At 39.4% G+C, this 16,259-nt stretch overlaps 1 protein-coding gene across 2 annotated transcripts in view; it reads left to right on the top strand.

The window, feature by feature from the left end:
• Positions 1–16,259, top strand: part of MCMBP (minichromosome maintenance complex binding protein) — a 73,139-nt gene that overhangs the window by 28,090 nt on the left and 28,790 nt on the right. For both annotated transcript variants that reach the window (XM_005671500.3, NM_001243591.1), the window contains 5 exon segments: positions 3,672–3,757; positions 4,507–4,647; positions 4,778–4,819; positions 6,544–6,645; positions 13,532–13,676. In XM_005671500.3, the coding sequence (XP_005671557.1) occupies positions 3,672–3,757; positions 4,507–4,647; positions 4,778–4,819; positions 6,544–6,645; positions 13,532–13,676 (516 nt within the window).

The following is a 16,259-nucleotide window of genomic DNA, read 5'->3' as shown; positions in this document are numbered from 1 at the left end:
TCAAACAGACCTGGTCACATGCAGCTTCAGGATTATAACCTATGATGTTGGACCAGTTCCTAAACCTTATTCCCGGGATTGTTGATTGATCCATCCCTAACCAATCATCAGAACCACTGTGAGGCCTAAGTCAGGTCCACCCTTGGGCTGAGAGTGAAGGTGCAGTGGTTCCTCCCTCAAAAAGATGTACTGTCACCAGAAAAAGAGGAAATGGATATTAGAGTTGCAAAACAATCTGTTCTCTCTACATTGTACTTATTTAGTGTTTATTCTTCTAACTTCTGCTGGACCCTGGGAAAGTAAAAGTGAATTTTCTGTGAATAGAGAGCAGATCTGTAGCCTGGTATTGAAAACTACAATATGTGTTGCTTCATCTTCCTTTTGTTCATTGGCTTTATTCTCTTCGAGGCACTTAATGCTCCATGTACTTCAGTTTCTGGTAGTGTCCATCCTTGTCCTTGGTTTAACATTGCTGTTTTCTTCCCCCAGGGGACCTATATTTGGAATATTCCCATCCTTTATACTTCAACATGTTTCAGTTCTACCCCTCTTTCCAGGCCCGGCTCACACACCACCTCTTTCATAAACCCTCTCTGAGATTTTGTTCTATCCATAGCTTATCTTAGCACTACGTATCCTGATAGCACCTGGTAGAGTGCTAGGCAAACAGTGGGCTTAATAAATAATGGACAGTTATTGTGGTACTCTTGATAACTTTGGAATTATCTGTTGTATTTCTTTTTTTTTTTTTTTTGTCTTTTTTGCTATTTCTTTGGGCTGCTCCCGCGGCATATGGAGGTTCCCAGGCTAGGGGTCGAATCGGAGCTGTAGCCACTGGCCTATGCCAGAGCCACAGCAACGCAGGATCCGAGCCGCATCTGCGACCTACACCACAGCTCACGGCAACGCCAGATCGTTTACCCACTGAGCAAGGGCAGGGACCGAACCCGCAACCTCATGGTTCCTAGTCGGATTCGTTAACCACTGCGCCATGACAGGAACTCCCTTTTTTTCTTTTTTTTAAGGGCCACACCTGTGGCACATGGAGGTTCCCAGACTAGGTTTGATCTGGAGCTGCAGCTGAGGCCTACACCACTGCCACAGCAATGCCAGATCCAAGCTGCATCTGTGACCTGCACCATAGCTCTTGTGGAAATGCCTGATCCTTAACCCACTGAGTGAGGCCAGGGATCGAACCTGCATCCTCACGGACACTGTGTCAGGTTCTTAACCTGCTGAGCCACAGAGGGAACTTGGAGGGAATTGCGGTTCTTCAATAGTCCGGCAGTACCAGGTAGGGTAACAATTCCTGATGTGGCATATTCATGTTTCTTAGACAAATGGAGTCAGAATAGTGGTGTTGGCGTAGCAGTCATGGCTGCATGTAACTCTTCATTAGACAACCATTTTGACTAGAAGCCAAAAATACCCATTCTGGTTTTTTCCCTTCAAATCAGTAATTGTTTATTGGCATGCACCAAGTAGAGCATTGGTTCTTAATCTTCAACGTGCATCAGAGTCATGGCTCCGCTTATGACATACACGAGCTCCCAGGCCAGGGAGCAAACTTGTGCCACAGCAGTGACAATGCTGGGTTCTTAACCACTAGGCCACTAGGGAACTCCCCTTAGGGCGTATTTTTAAAAATGTTTTGCTGAGCCTCACCTCTGTCATTTCTGATTTAGTAGGTCTGGAATGGGCTGAAGAATTTGCCTTTTTAACAGCTACTTTGGTGGTGCTAAGGCTGCTGGTCTGGGAACCACCCTCTGAGGTCCGGTTTACTAGAATTGGGTTCAACCCTCTGCACATTAGAATCACTGAAGGAGTTTTTCCCCTTGTTGAGTGCTTTTTAAGAACTGGCCTTTGCTCAGTTAAACAAAAGCATTTAGAAGCTCTGCTAAAGCATGGTGTAAGCAGGATTTTATGAGTATTTTTAAGAGAATCAGTTCCTTAACAAATATAAACAGTTCCTTTATTCCACATCTCCTCAGCACCTGTGTGGTGAATATGGCACCTGTATGATGGTGGAGGTATTGGCCAGCTTGGTTACATGGTTCTAGTTCACAAAAATATGTATTCCTAATTCTGTTGGTAATTCACTCTTTGGTCTTGGCCAATTCCCATAATTTTTTTTCCTTCTTTTTGAGGCTATTCCCTCAGCGTATGGAGATTCTCAGGCTAGTGGTCTAATCGGAGCTACAGCTGCCAGCCTACACCACAGCCACAGCAATGCCAGATCCCAGCCACGTCTGTGACCTACACCATGGCTCATGGCAACGCCAGATCCTTAATCCACTGAGCGAGGTCAGGGATCGAACCCGCAACCTCATGGTTCCTAGTCAGATTCATTTCCACTGCGCCATGACGGGAACTCCCCATAATTTTTCAAAGTCTTGGTTTTCTTATCTTTAACATGACATTAAAAGCAGCTTTCTCTCATTTTGCAAACATAATTACCAGTAACTTAAATGGATGTTAAATCTTGGGGGTGGGGCAAGTTTTGTGCAAGTTATTTGCATGGTCTTGAGGTATCTCCTGGAGATTGCTTATTAGTGTGTAAGGGAAAAAAAAGTAACCACAGTGGAGAAATTGGCTCTCACTTTGACGGAGTGGTGGAAATTAATGTCATCAGTGAGGGGAAGATGGACATCTAGGTGATACACTTACAAGGACACAACATCACTTATGCAGCACTCTGACTGTAAGACGCAACTGCAGTCTAATCATAAGGAAACATCAGGCATAGTTCCCTTTGCGGCTCAGCAGGTTAAGAACCTCATATGGTCTCCCTGAGGATGCGGATTCAATCCCTGGCCTTGCTCAGTGGGTTGAGGATCCAGCGTTGCCACAAGCTGTGGCATAGGTTGGCGATACGGCTTGGATCTGGCATTGCTGTGGTGTAGGCTGACAAATGCAGCTCCAATTTGACCCCTAGCCTGAGAACTTCCATATGCTGCAGGTGTGGCCCTAAAAAGACAAAAAAAAAAAAAAAAAAAAAAAAAGGAAGGAAGATTGAGGGAACTGTTCCAGAGTAAAGGAGATTTTTAAAAAATGATCACTAAAAGAAGTGTGTGAACCTAGACTGAGTCCTGTGCTGAAGGGAAAGAGTGCTCTGTAAAGGATAGTCTTGGGTCAGAGGGCAAGTTGGAAAATAGCTGGTAGATTAGATAAAAAGCATTGTTCAATTTTGAATTTCCTGAGGTTGATAACAGGTACTGTGGTTATGTAAGATAATCTCCGTATTCTTAGGAAACACATTAAACTGTTTAAAGGTAAAAATATATGATGTGTGTAACTTAATCACAAATGAGTCAGGAAAATGTGTGAAAGAGGGAGTGGGAGCACAGGGGGCAAGGCCACAGGAGTTCTTTGTACGTTTCATGTGATGTTTTTGAAAGTTTGAGGTTATTCCCAAATAAAATGAGAATTAAGAATGCTTTCAAAGAGCAGTGTGCTTTTCAAATGATTCCCGTGCTGCTTTGTTTAGGGAGCCTCCTGTCTTATTCTGGGGGTGCCCTGCAGGAGGTCAGCCCCACCCTGATCACAGTGACTAACCCCCAGCCGTGCTCCCTGACTTACACAGTGCACTAAACTCACTTGTGTGACTCACATGGACATAGTCTGTTATTATAGCGTGTAAGTCCAGCTTGAAAAATGTATTTTTCTTTCAGCTCAAAATGGAGTTAATCCTGACTGGGAGAAGAAAGTAATTGAATATTTTAAGGAAAAGCTGAAGGAAAATAATGCTCCTAAATGGGTAAGCGTACTGTTGCTCGAGGGGGCAGGGTGCAGTTGGGCAAACTTTCACCTATTCTCAGTAGAATAGTAATCCACATGTACTTGAAGAATATGTAGGTTAGTGTGTGCTGCCCTCTGCTCAAAGATCTTGGTCTCTGGAGTTCCCTGGGGGCTCACGTTAAGGATCCAGTGTTGTCACTGCTGTGGCCCAGGAACTTCCGCAATCTGGGCACGACCAAAAAAATTTTTGGGGTCTCTTTTGCAACTTAAATTTAAACAATGACAAAAAAAAAAAACCAAACCCCCAAAAACCTAAAAAACAAAACAAAAAAAACCCCAATGAAATGCTTCTATATTGGTGCCTCTAGGTGGCAGTAAATGACCGTGTTACAGAGAGAAAAAAAATGGGTGGTTAAGAGAGATTCAGTTATCTTTTGCTTTATTACCTTCTTTTTAAAGGAATTGGTGTGTATGAGTTTTAAGAGAAGAGCTCAACAAAGGAAATGCCTCTCTGTTTATTGGGAAGGGTTGTGAAGAAAAGGCTTTCTTATTGTCAGATGTCATCGTACAAACTTGTACCAATGTGGAGAGTACTTCTGTCCAGCAGTTGTGTTATGTTGACCATTGAGATCATTTGATGCCCCTGATTTGTGTGTGTGTGTTTTGGGGGGGATTGCAGTTTGAGTTTGGATATACATATAGGTAGCTATATGTGCTTAATATTTGATAGACAGTGTATTTTGAATTGACTGTTTGTTTTCCTTTAAGGTACCATCATTGAATGAAGTTCCCCTTCATTATTTGAAACCTAATAGTTTTGTGAAGTTTCGTTGCATGATTCAGGATATGTTTGACCCTGAATTTTACATGGGAGTGTATGAAACTGTTAACCGAAACACAAAAGCACGTGTATGTATTGCTTTTTTCAGTGAAACTTACTGTTTATCATTAGTACTATTAATTTTGTACTTGTCTTGTTTATGGTAGTTTTGATTCTGATATACTGATACAATACTTTTATTCTTTGTTTTGGTCGTAGGTTCTTCATTTTGGAAAATATAGAGATGTAGCAGAGTGTGGGGTATGTACACTTAAAATATATAAAAAACTTCTTAATGAAAATTTTTTCTTCAGAGAATGTATTTCTTTCCTTTGGTTGATCCTAAATTTATTTATTTTGTATGTAAGTCAGTTCTAAGAAGTTGTGTGGAATGCTTTCTCTATCTGCCTTTTACTTGAGTTTCTCTGATATGATTTTTTTCTTTTTTCTTTTTTGGCTGCCCCATGGCATAAGGAGTTCCCAGGCCAGAGATCAGATCTGAGCCAAAATTGTGACCTACACCGCAGTTGCGGCTACACCAGGTCCTTCCCACTGTCCTGGCCTGGGGATCAAACCTGTGTTCTGGTGCTGCAGAGAAACGGCCAATCCTGTTGTATCACAGCAAGAACTCCTGATACAATTTTTTTGATCTAAAAATCTCTTAGGAGGTGTAATACTGCAAATGACAAAATTAATTCCTTCTTTTCCTAGTATCTATATAATTGCTTTCTAAAATTTTAAGTTATGATAAATTCTTTTAAATGAAAAGTAGAAAAATGAGAGTGGAAGATTGATTTAGGGCTTAACACTTGATTATTTTTTAAAAAATCTAATCAAGGTATGCCTCTTTTTTAAAAAATTAAAAAAATTTTTTTTCCCCCATGCCTACAGCATGTAGAAGTTCCTGGGCCAGGGATCAAACCTGTGCCAGAGCAGTGACAGTGCTGGATCCTTAACCACTAGACCACCAGGGAACTCCTGAAAAAAATTTTTTATTTATTTATTTATTTATTTTTGGCTATTTTAGGGCTACACCTATGAAGTATGAATGTTCCCAGGCTAGGGCTCAAATCAGAGCTTTAGTTGCAATCCTACATCTCAGCCACAGCAATGCCAGATCTGAGCCGAATCTGCGACCTACATCACAGTTTACAGCGACACTGGATCCTTAACCCACTAAGCAAGGCCAGGTATTGAACCTGCATCCTCACAGATACTAGTCAGGTTCATAACCTGCTGAGTAGAAACAACAGGAACTCCCAGTGAAATAATTTTTTTACTGTTATATCTTGGATCCTCTCTGGAGTTTCTAAGAATATTTGAACTAGAGAATATATCTTTCCTAGGGAATAATATCTGACTTTTAAATCTCAGCACTACCTCATAATGAATATTTTATTAAATTTATTTATTATGAGCTGATTCTGATAGCTTTCTATGAGAAAGGCAGTGGGATTACCATGTTTTGTCTTTGTAAAGAATTAATAAAATTCCCTGTTTATTTAAAGGGATTTAATTTTGTAACCTAGGGTGCTATGTATTTTGGATTTGAGGAAAGGTATATTGATTATTGCCTTTGGAATGATTTTATGGTGGTTTTCTTTTAGAAAGTGATAGTGTGCAAGTTCCTGTAGTGACTCAGTGGGTTCAGAATCCAACTGTGAGGATGCAGGTTCAATTCTGGCCTCTCTCAGTGGGTTAAGGATCTGGCATCGCCATGAGCTGTTGTTTAGTCTGCAGATGAGGCTAGGATCTGGCATTGCTGTGGCTGAGGCGGCAACTGAAGCTTTGATTCAACCCCTAGCCTGGGAACCTCCATGTGTTGCAGGTGGGGCCCTAAAAAGAAAAAAATGATAGTTTGGATTTAGTGGTTGCTTGTTAATTAAATTAACTCTTAATATGAACTATTTACTGTTATTTTATAATTAACATGAAAATATTGTTGCTAATTCTCAGAGTTTTCTTTTTTTTAATGTACATCACAGCCTCAGCAAGAAGTGGATTTAAACTCTCCACGAACTACCACTTTGGAAAGGCAGACTTTCTACTGTGTTCCAGTGCCTGGAGAATCTACGTGGGTAAAAGAAATATCCTTTATTTCTGATCCTTCTTATGTGTAGAATGGTCCCTGATTATTTTCTTAATTGAAAAGATCACAATCCACATTTTGATTTTTTTTTTTTTTTTTAAACTTAGTCTTTTTACTTCAGTGAAGTTAGCTGGGGAAAAAAATTACTCTTTTTGCAGAGCTTGGATTTATTTTAGTAAAATGTGTTTCATTTTCCTAAATAAGAAAGTCTGTAAAAACAGTGGTAAGTATCTATCACTGAGAAATGGTACAAATTATGGTACATTCTTCTAATGAAATACTGTTAAAAAGATTGAGATAGATTTAAAGGGACTGAAAAGAGAATACTGTAATAATTAAGTTAAAAACAGTTTTAAATTAGAACTCATTCTAATTTTCTTATTTTTTTTTATTTTATTATTTTTCCACTGTACTGCATGGGGGCCAAAATACACTTACATGTATACTTGTTTTTTTCCACCCTTCGTTCTGTTACAATATAAGTATCTAGACATAGTTCTCAAAGCTACTCAGCAGGGTCTTCTTGTAAATCCATTCCAAGTTGTATCCAATAACCCCAAGCTCCTGATCCCTCCCACTCCCTCCCTCTCACCCTGGGCAGCCACAAGTCTATTCTCCAGGTCCAGGATTTTCTTTTCTGAGGAGATGTTCATTTGTGCAGGATATTAGATTCCAGTTATAAGTGATATCATATGGTATTTGTCTTTGTCTTTCTGGCTCATTTCACTCAGTATGAGATTCTCTAGTTCCACCCATGTTGCTATAAATGGTACTATGTCGTTCTTTTTTATGGCTGAGTAGTATTCCATTGTGTATATATACCACTTCTTCCGAATCCAATCATCTGTCGATGGACAGTTGGGTTGTTTCCATGTCCTGGCTATTGTGAATAGTGCTGCAATGAACATGCAAGTGCATGTGTCTCTTTTAAGTAGAGTTTTGTCCAGATATATACCCAAGAGTGGGATTGTGGGGTCATATGGAAGTTCTATGTATAGATTTCTAAGGTATCTCCAAACTGTTCTCCATAGTGGCTATACCAGTTTACATTCCCACCAGCAGTGCAGGAGGGTTTCCTTTTCTCCACAGCCCCTCCAGCACTTGTTATTTGTGGACTTATTAATGATGGCCATTCTGACTGGTGTGAGGTGGTATCTCATGGTAATTTTGATTTGCATTTCTCTTATAATCAGCAATGTTGAGCATTTTTTCATGTGTTTGTTGGCCATCTGTATATCTTCTTTGGAGAAATGTCTATTCAGGTCTTTTGCCCATTTTTCCATTGGGTGATTGGCTTTCTTGCTGTTGAGTTGTATAAGTTGTTTGTATATTCTAGAGATTAAGCCCTTGTCTGTTGCAATCGTTTGAAACTATTTTCTCCCATTCTGAAAGTTGTCTTTTTGTTTTCTTTTTGGTTTCCTTTGCTATGCAAAAGCTTTTCAGTTTGATTAGGTCCCATTGGTTTATTTTTTGCTCTTATTTCTGTTGATTTGGGAGACTGACCTGAGAAAATATTCATGAGGTTGATGTCAGAGAGTGTTTTGCCTATGTTCTCTTCTAGGAGTTTGTTGGTGTCTTGTCTTCTATTTAAGTCTTTCAGCCATTTTGAGTTTATTTTGGTGCATGGTGTGAGAGTGTGTTCTAATTTCATTGCTTTGCATGCAGCTGTCCAGGTTTCCCAGCAATGCTTGCTGAATAGACTTTCTTTTTCCCATTTTATGTTCTTGCCTCCCTTGTCAAAGATTAATTGACCATAGGTGTCAGGGTTTATTTCCGGGTTCTCTATTCTGTTCCATTGGTCTGTCTGTCTTTTTTCGATACCAGTACCATACTGTTTTGGTGACTGTGGATTTGTAATATTTCTTGAAGTCTGGGAGAGTTATGCCCCCTGCTTGGTTTTTGTTTCTCAGTATTGCTTTGGCAATTCTGGGTCTTTTGTGATTCCATATAAATTTTTGGATTGTTTGTTCTAAGAACGCATTCTAATTTTCTTTAGGGAAAACAGCATGTTTGTTCTGCAAGATTGTGGAAAAATACCAGTTTCCTTTTTATTTTTAACAAGTAGTATTTTTTAGACATAGTTCACAAAACTGAAATGCAAAGATTTTTTATGCTTTTTTTAGGGCCACACCTGTGGCATATGGAGGTTCCCAGGCTAGGGTTCACATCGGAGCTGCAGCTGTCAGCCTATACCCCAGCCACAGCAATGAGAAATCTTAGCTACATCTGTGACCTACACCGCAGCTCACAGCAGTGCTGGGTCCTTAACCTGCTGAGCAAAGCCAGGATCCTCCTGGATACTAGTCTGGTTTGCTTCCTCTGAGCCACAATGGGAACTTCCAGATACTATCTTATTTTATTTTTTATTAGTATTTTTTTTATGGCTGCATGTATGGCATAGGGGTTCCTGGGCTAGGGGTTGAATTGGAGCTGCAGCTGTAGGCCTACACCACGGCAACATGGGATCCAAGCTGCATCTGTGACCTATACCGCACCTTGTGGCAACACCAGATCCTTAACCCACTGAATGAGGCAGCAGGTTGAACCCACATCCTCAGGAACACTGATGCTGGGTTCTTTACCTGCTGAGCCACAACGGGAACTCCTGGCTGAGATTTTAAATTATTGATTCGTTTTTTTGGCAGAGACTTTGTGTCATTTGTGAAAAATTGTTATCTTTCAAGGATTAATCCCATTTCTTGAATTTACTGACTTAAAGCTTTCTTGGTATTTCCTTATTTTCCTTTTAATGTCTAAAGAATATCTAACAATGATCTCCTTTCATTTCCAAAAATGTTAATTTGTTCTCTTTTATCTTTGATTAGTATAGCTCTGGGTTTGTCAGAGAACCAACTTTTTACTTTAATTTTCTGTTTTTTATTTCATTGATTTATGTATGCTCTTATTCCTTCCTTTTTATTTTGGGTTTAATTTTTTTTCCTGCCTTCTCAGGGTGAGTGCACAGAGCATTCATTTTAATCTTCATTTTCTAATATTAGTATTTAAAACTATGAAATTCTATAATCACTGCTTTAGTTAGATCCCACAAACTTTGATTTGTTTTCACTCTCATTCAGTTCAAAATATTTTCTAATTTCCTTTGACCCTTGATCCCTTACAACACTCTACTTCTGTTGCTGTCTCTCATTCTTTGTGCTGTTGTCATACATTTCACTTGTGCTTATAGAATCCATAATGTATTATTTTTGCTTTCAACACTTGTCTTCTCTATAAATTAAGAAATGAAAATATTACATCTTCTTTATTTGTGTACTTGCTATTTCCAGCTCTTTGTGTCTTTAATTCTTCTGTCTGGAATAATCTCACTAAGCTGCCCCCTGCCCCCTTTTAAAGTACAGATCTGCTGTACTTCTCAGCTTTTGTTCATTTCACCTTTATCTTTGAAGGATATTGTAAATGGATAGAGAATTATCAATCAACATACTATTGCTCATCTTCAACACTTAAATGATATTGTTCTCTCGTCTTCTGGCTTCCATTGTTTTTTAATAAAAGGCTAGTCATCATTTTTATCATTGTCCTCTGTATGTAATGTGTCTTTGATTTTCTTCTGACCGCATCTAATATTCTCTGGTTTTCAGCAGCTTGACTATGAAACAAGTGTGGGTTTTTTTTTGTGTTATATTTTGCTTGAGTGTTGTCGAGCTTTAGGATCTGTGCATTGGTGTTTTTCAGAAAATTTCAATCATTATTTCTTCAAATTTTTTTCTCCTTCAGTCTTTTACCACTTTCTCATTATCTGGGACTCCAATCGGATTATCGTTAGACGTATTGTCACTGTCTTCCAGGTGATTGAGGGTGGTTTTTTTCCCATTTTATTTTTCAGTGTTAGTTTTTTTCATTTGGTCCTTTTTCTTTTTTTCCATTTCTCTGATCATATTCTTCATCTCTTGACTCGTTATATTCCTCTTTTCTTTTAACATGGTGAATTTTAGAATTGCTCTTTAATGACCTTGTCTGCTACTTCCAATATCCAGGTCATCCCTGTGGCTTTTTCCCTATTGACTGTTTCTAATCCTGCTTATAGACCATATTTTCCTGCTTCTTCACATAATTAAAATGTTATGATTACTTTGATATGCAACACCAGAAAGTTTAGTTTTGTCTTCACTTCAGGAATGTAGAATTTTGTCCTGGCAGGCAGGTAATCTAAGCGAATCACTTTGATCTTGTCAAGGCTTGGTTTTGGGATTTGTTAAGGTAGGTTGCCAGTAGCACTCATGGGGTAGGATACAGTCCCTAACTCATGAGAAGTGCTGTTTCTGGGTCTCGCCTAAGTTCCTGTGGTGTTCAGCAGGGGCTAGTCCTAGGATTGTACAGCTTCCAGAATCTTTGTTTAGCTCCCAGTTGGGCAGCAGCTGTTCTCTGCTAGGCCTCCACCTGCAACTCCTTGTTCTCTAATTGTTTTGCAAATTCCATTTGCTTCAATAGCCCTAAACTCTGTGCTCTGTTTGCTCTATGAGCAAGAGCAGAACCTCCACTTTCCTTTGTTGTAATTTGGAAAATGCCCCCAAGAGTGAGTTGAGGAGAATGTGGATTTTATCTGCTGGGTTCATTCTCATTCAAGGATTATAGCCTTATGTTCCCTTTTGTCCAAAGTCTGAAAACAGTTGTGTCATATCTTTTGCCCAGTTTTATAGGTTTTTGTTTTTTATTGAATTATAGTTGATTTTTAATACTGTGTAGGTTTCAGGTGTACAGCAAAGTAATTTGATTATGCATATATGAGTATATCTATATTTTAAAATTCTTTTGCATTATACTTTATTGCAAGATACTGAATATAGTTCCCTGTGCTATACAGTAAATCCTTACTGTTTACCTTATATATGGTCGTGTGCATCTGTCAATCCCATACCTCCAATTTATCCCCCCTTCTCTGTTGGTAACCATAATTTGTTTTCTCTGTTGCTGAATCTTTCTGTTTTGTAAGTTCATTTGAACTATTTTTTATTTTTTAAGAAATTTATTTATTTATTTGGCTGCCCTGTGGCTTATGGAGTTCACAGTCCAGGGATCAGACCCAAGCCACAGTTGTGACCTATGCTGAAGCTCTGGCAATGCCGGATCCTTAGCCCCCTGTGCTGGGCTGGGGATTAAACCTGCATCCCAGTGCTCCAGAGATGCTCCTGGTCCCATGGCACCACAGCAGGAACTCCTAAACTATTTTTAAAGTGCTATAGGATATTTGTCTTTCTCTCCAGTAACTTAGTATGATAATCTCTAGGTCCATCCATGTTGCTGAAAATGGCATTTCATTCTTTTTATGGCTGAGTAGTATTCCATTGTACTCATGTACCATATCTTCCTTACCCATTCATCTTTCAGTGGATGTTTAGGTTGCTTCCATGTCTTGGCTGTTGTAAATAGTGCTGCAGTGAACATTGGGGTGCATGTGTTTTTTTTTTTTTTTTTTCTTTTTATACTTACACCTGTGGCATATGGAAGTTCCTGGGCTTGGGATCAAATTGGAGCTGTAGCTCCTGGCCTACAGCATAGCCATGGCAACACAGGATCCAAGCTGCATCTGCAACCTACACCAAAACTTGCAGCAACACATGATCCTTAACTCACTGAGTGAGGCCAGGGATTGAAACCACATCTTCAGAGAGACAGGTCAGGTTCTTAACCCACTGAGCCACAATGGGAACTGCAGCATGTATCTTTTTGAATTAGAGCTTTTTTTTTTTTTCCCATTATTGCTGGTTTATAGTTTTCCATCACTTTTCTACTGTACAGCAAAGTGACCTAGCCACACATACATATATACATTCTTTTTCTCACATTATCCTCCATCATGCTTCACCACAAGTGACTAGATATAGTTCCCAGTGCAATACAGCAGGATCTCACTGCTTATCCAGCTTTTTTTTTCTTTTTTGGTTGCACCTGCACATATGGAAGTTCCCCGGCCAGGTATTGAATCTGAGCTGCAGCTGCAACCTATGTTACAGCTTCTGCAATGCCAGTCCATAACCCTCTGCACCACAGCAGGAACTCTTCATTATAGTTTTGATTTGCGTTTTTATAATAATTAGCCATTTTGAGCCTCATTTAATGTGCCCATTGGCCATCTGTATATCTTTGGAGAAATGTCTGTTTAGGTCTTCTGCTTATTTTTCTATTGGATTGTTTGTTTGTTTTTTTTTTTATTGCGTTGTATGAGCTGTTTGTATATTTTGGAAATTAAGCCCTTGTTGGTCATATTGTTTGCAAATATTTTTTCCCAGTCCATAGGTTGTCTTTTTGTTTTGTTCATGGTTTCCTTTGCTGTTCAAAAGCTTTTATGTTTGTTTAGGCCCCATTTGTTTATTTTTGCTTTTATTTCTGTTGCCTTGGGAGACCAGTGGACGTTCTGGGCCAGGGGTCAAACCTGCAACATAGTAGCAACTCAGGCTGCTACAGTGACAACACCAGATCCTTAACCTGCTATACCACAAGAGAACTCCACATCAGCCTTCTTTTAAAAATACATTTTGGGAGTTCCCGTCGTGGCACAGTGGAAATGAATCCGACTAGGAACCACGAGGTTGCAGGTTCAATTCCTGGCCTTGCTCAGTGGGTTGAGGATCCTGCATTGCCATGAGCTGTGGTGTAGGTTGCAAATGTGGCTTGGATCTGGCATTGCTGTGGCTGTAGCGTAGGCCGGTGGCTTCAGCTGCGATTAGACCCCTAGCCTGAGAACCTCCATATGCTATGGGTATGGCCCTAGAAGGACAAAAGACAAAATAAAATAAAAAAATAAAAATACATTTTTATTTTAACCAAACTGCCAAAGTAATAGTCTTTTATTAGTCATAAAAGTAGCATAACTTAGAATATTCCTCAGTTCATGGTAATATTTTCTTAACCTTTCATTTAACGCCTATGTTAATGCAAACCAAGCTCGAGTCAGCCCTTCAACATCCTACACTCCTAGTCGTCACAAGAGGAGTTACGAAGATGATGAAGATATGGACCTACAGCCCAATAAACAGAAAGACCAGCATACGGGTGCCAGACAAGCAGGTAGTGTGTGCTAATAAGCTTTCTGTAGACTTCTGCTCTCTTGCAGTAAATTCATATCCAGAATTAATTATTGTATAAAATAGCTCTAGATTTAGAAGCGGGTAGTGATTTGACAACTTGCTTTCAAGTTTATCAGAATTAGGAGTTCCCTGGTGGCTCACTGGGTTAAGTATCTGGCATTGTCACTGCTGTGGCTCGGGTCTCTGCTCTGCTGAGGGTTTGATTGCTGGCCCAAGGAACTTCCTTCCATGTGCCGTGAGCATGCCCCCCCCCCAAAAAATCAAGCTTATCAGAATTATAGACAGTTTTGAGTTTTAACAGCTACTCTTTGGTCAGACTGTGCTTAATAATTGAGCAATTAAGAAATAGCAACAATAACAACAACAACAACAACAAAAAAGACCAAAAAAAAAAAGGGAGTTCCCGTCGTGGCGCAGTGGTTAACGAATCCGACTAGGAACCATGAGGTTGTGGGTTCGGTCCCTGCCCTTGCTCAGTGGGTTAACGATCCGGCATTGCCGTGAGCTGTGGTGTAGGTTGCAGATGCAGCTCGGATCCCGCGTTGCTGTGGTCTGGCGTAGGCTGGTGGCTACATCTCTGATTCAACCCCTAGCCTGGGAACCTCCATATGCCGCGGGAGCGGCCCAAGAAATAGCAACAATAACAACAACAACAACAACAAAAAAGACAAAAAAAATAATAATAATTGAGCAATTAGGCATCATTTAGTGAGAAGTGGCTGCTCTCTTATCAGTATTTAAGGGCCTTAAGTTGGTTAGCCAAAAAAGGTCTTTTATCTTTCTTCATATATATTTTTTATCTCAGCTTTTAAGTAATATGAAAATATAGTACTCTACTCTAAATGTGACTTATCCATACCTGAATGCCTCCTTTCTTATTTTCTTTTTGCAACAGTGATGCTTTAATTTAGTAAGATTAAAAACATTCGAGGGAAAATGTGAAATTGTGGTACACTGGATTACTTATTCCTCAGCTTTAAAGCAAATAACCCTTAGAATAGTCACAGCTCTATTTGTTCCATTTATGTAACTCTGTAGTGGTTGGTTTATTGAAATATGCTTAAAACACAACTAATTCTGATTTAAACAGGGATACTAAAAGTTGAAATTTTTTAAGAGAGAATTTCAGAGTTGATTAATTTTGCCAATCACAGTTTTTAGGAGCAGTGAATTCCTTATGACAGGTAGATAAGTTTGTCTTTATTTCTCCATTTATGTCCATTTACTTGTCTTTAGCACCTTTAATATGAAAACAAAGGCAGAGGAAATAAAACAAATTAGTTACTTGAAATCTGTAAGACTGGGTTGAGAGGGCAAATATAACAATCAGTGGTAAACAGATTTACTAATGAATTTTATTTAACCTTGTATGAGTCTACTTCATAAATTTACAGTATATTTTTGGGGGGGGGGTGGAGGTGGGCATGCTCAAGGCATGCAGAAGTTTCTGGGCCAGAGCTCGAACCTGCACACAGCAGTGACAATGCCGGATCCTTAACTGCTGGGCCACCAGGGAACACATAATCTTTTTCTTTTTAATGCTAAGGCATATTGTAATGTCTTTAAAATTGGAATGTTTTACATTAAATATATGCAGATGTAGTATTCTTTTTCTCCACCCATCCTCAAAAGTTTATTAAAATTAAGGATGTATCATAACAATAAATAGCATATTAGAATCCAGGACAGGAGTTGCTGTCGTGGCACAGTGGTTAACGAATCCGACTAGGAACCATGAGGTTGCAGGTTCGGTCCCTGCCCTTGCTCAGTGGGTTAACGATCCGGCGTTGCCATGAGCTGTGGTGTAGGTTGCAGACGCGGCTCGGATCCCGTGTTGCTGTGGCTCTGGCGTAGGCCAGTGGCTACAGCTCTGATTCGACCTCTAGCCTGGGAACCTCCATATGCCGCGGGAGTGGCCCAAAGAAATAGCGAAAAGACAAAAAAAAAAAAAAAGAATCCAGGACATACGGTAATTCTCTTTATTACTTCAGCCATTGATGCTTCTATTTCTTGCCCCCCCTCCCCTTTTAAAATAAATTTATTGGAGTATAGTTGACTTACAAAGTTGTATTTCACATGTACAGCAAAGTAAATCAGTTACACATAGACACATACCCATTCCTTTTTAGATTCTTTTCCCAAATGGGTTATTTATTACACATTATTGAGTAGATTACCCTGTGCTATATAGTAGGTCCTTGTCACCTATCTATTTTGTATAAAGTGGTGTGTATATATATGTCAGTCCTAATCCCCTAATTTATCCCTTTGTCCTCTGTATTTCTCCTTTGGTAATCATACATTTGGTTTCAAAATCCATGAGTCTGTTTCTGCTTTGTAAATTCTTTTGTAGCTTTTTTTTTTTTTTTTTTTTTTTTTTTTAATGGCAACACCCATGGCATATGGAAATTCCTGGGTCAGGGATCAGACCTAAGCCTCCACAGTGACCTGAGCTACTGCAGTTGAATTCTTAACCCACTGCGCCACAGCAAAAGCTCTGGCATCATTTTCTATTAGATTCCACGTATTTGTGATGTCATGTGATATTTGTCTTTCTCTGACC

Source organism: Sus scrofa, chromosome 14 (assembly GCF_000003025.6).
Source record: "Sus scrofa isolate TJ Tabasco breed Duroc chromosome 14, Sscrofa11.1, whole genome shotgun sequence".
In the NCBI taxonomy this organism is placed as follows: Eukaryota; Metazoa; Chordata; class Mammalia; order Artiodactyla; family Suidae; genus Sus; species Sus scrofa.
This window is presented reverse-complemented; position numbering and strand designations above follow the sequence as displayed.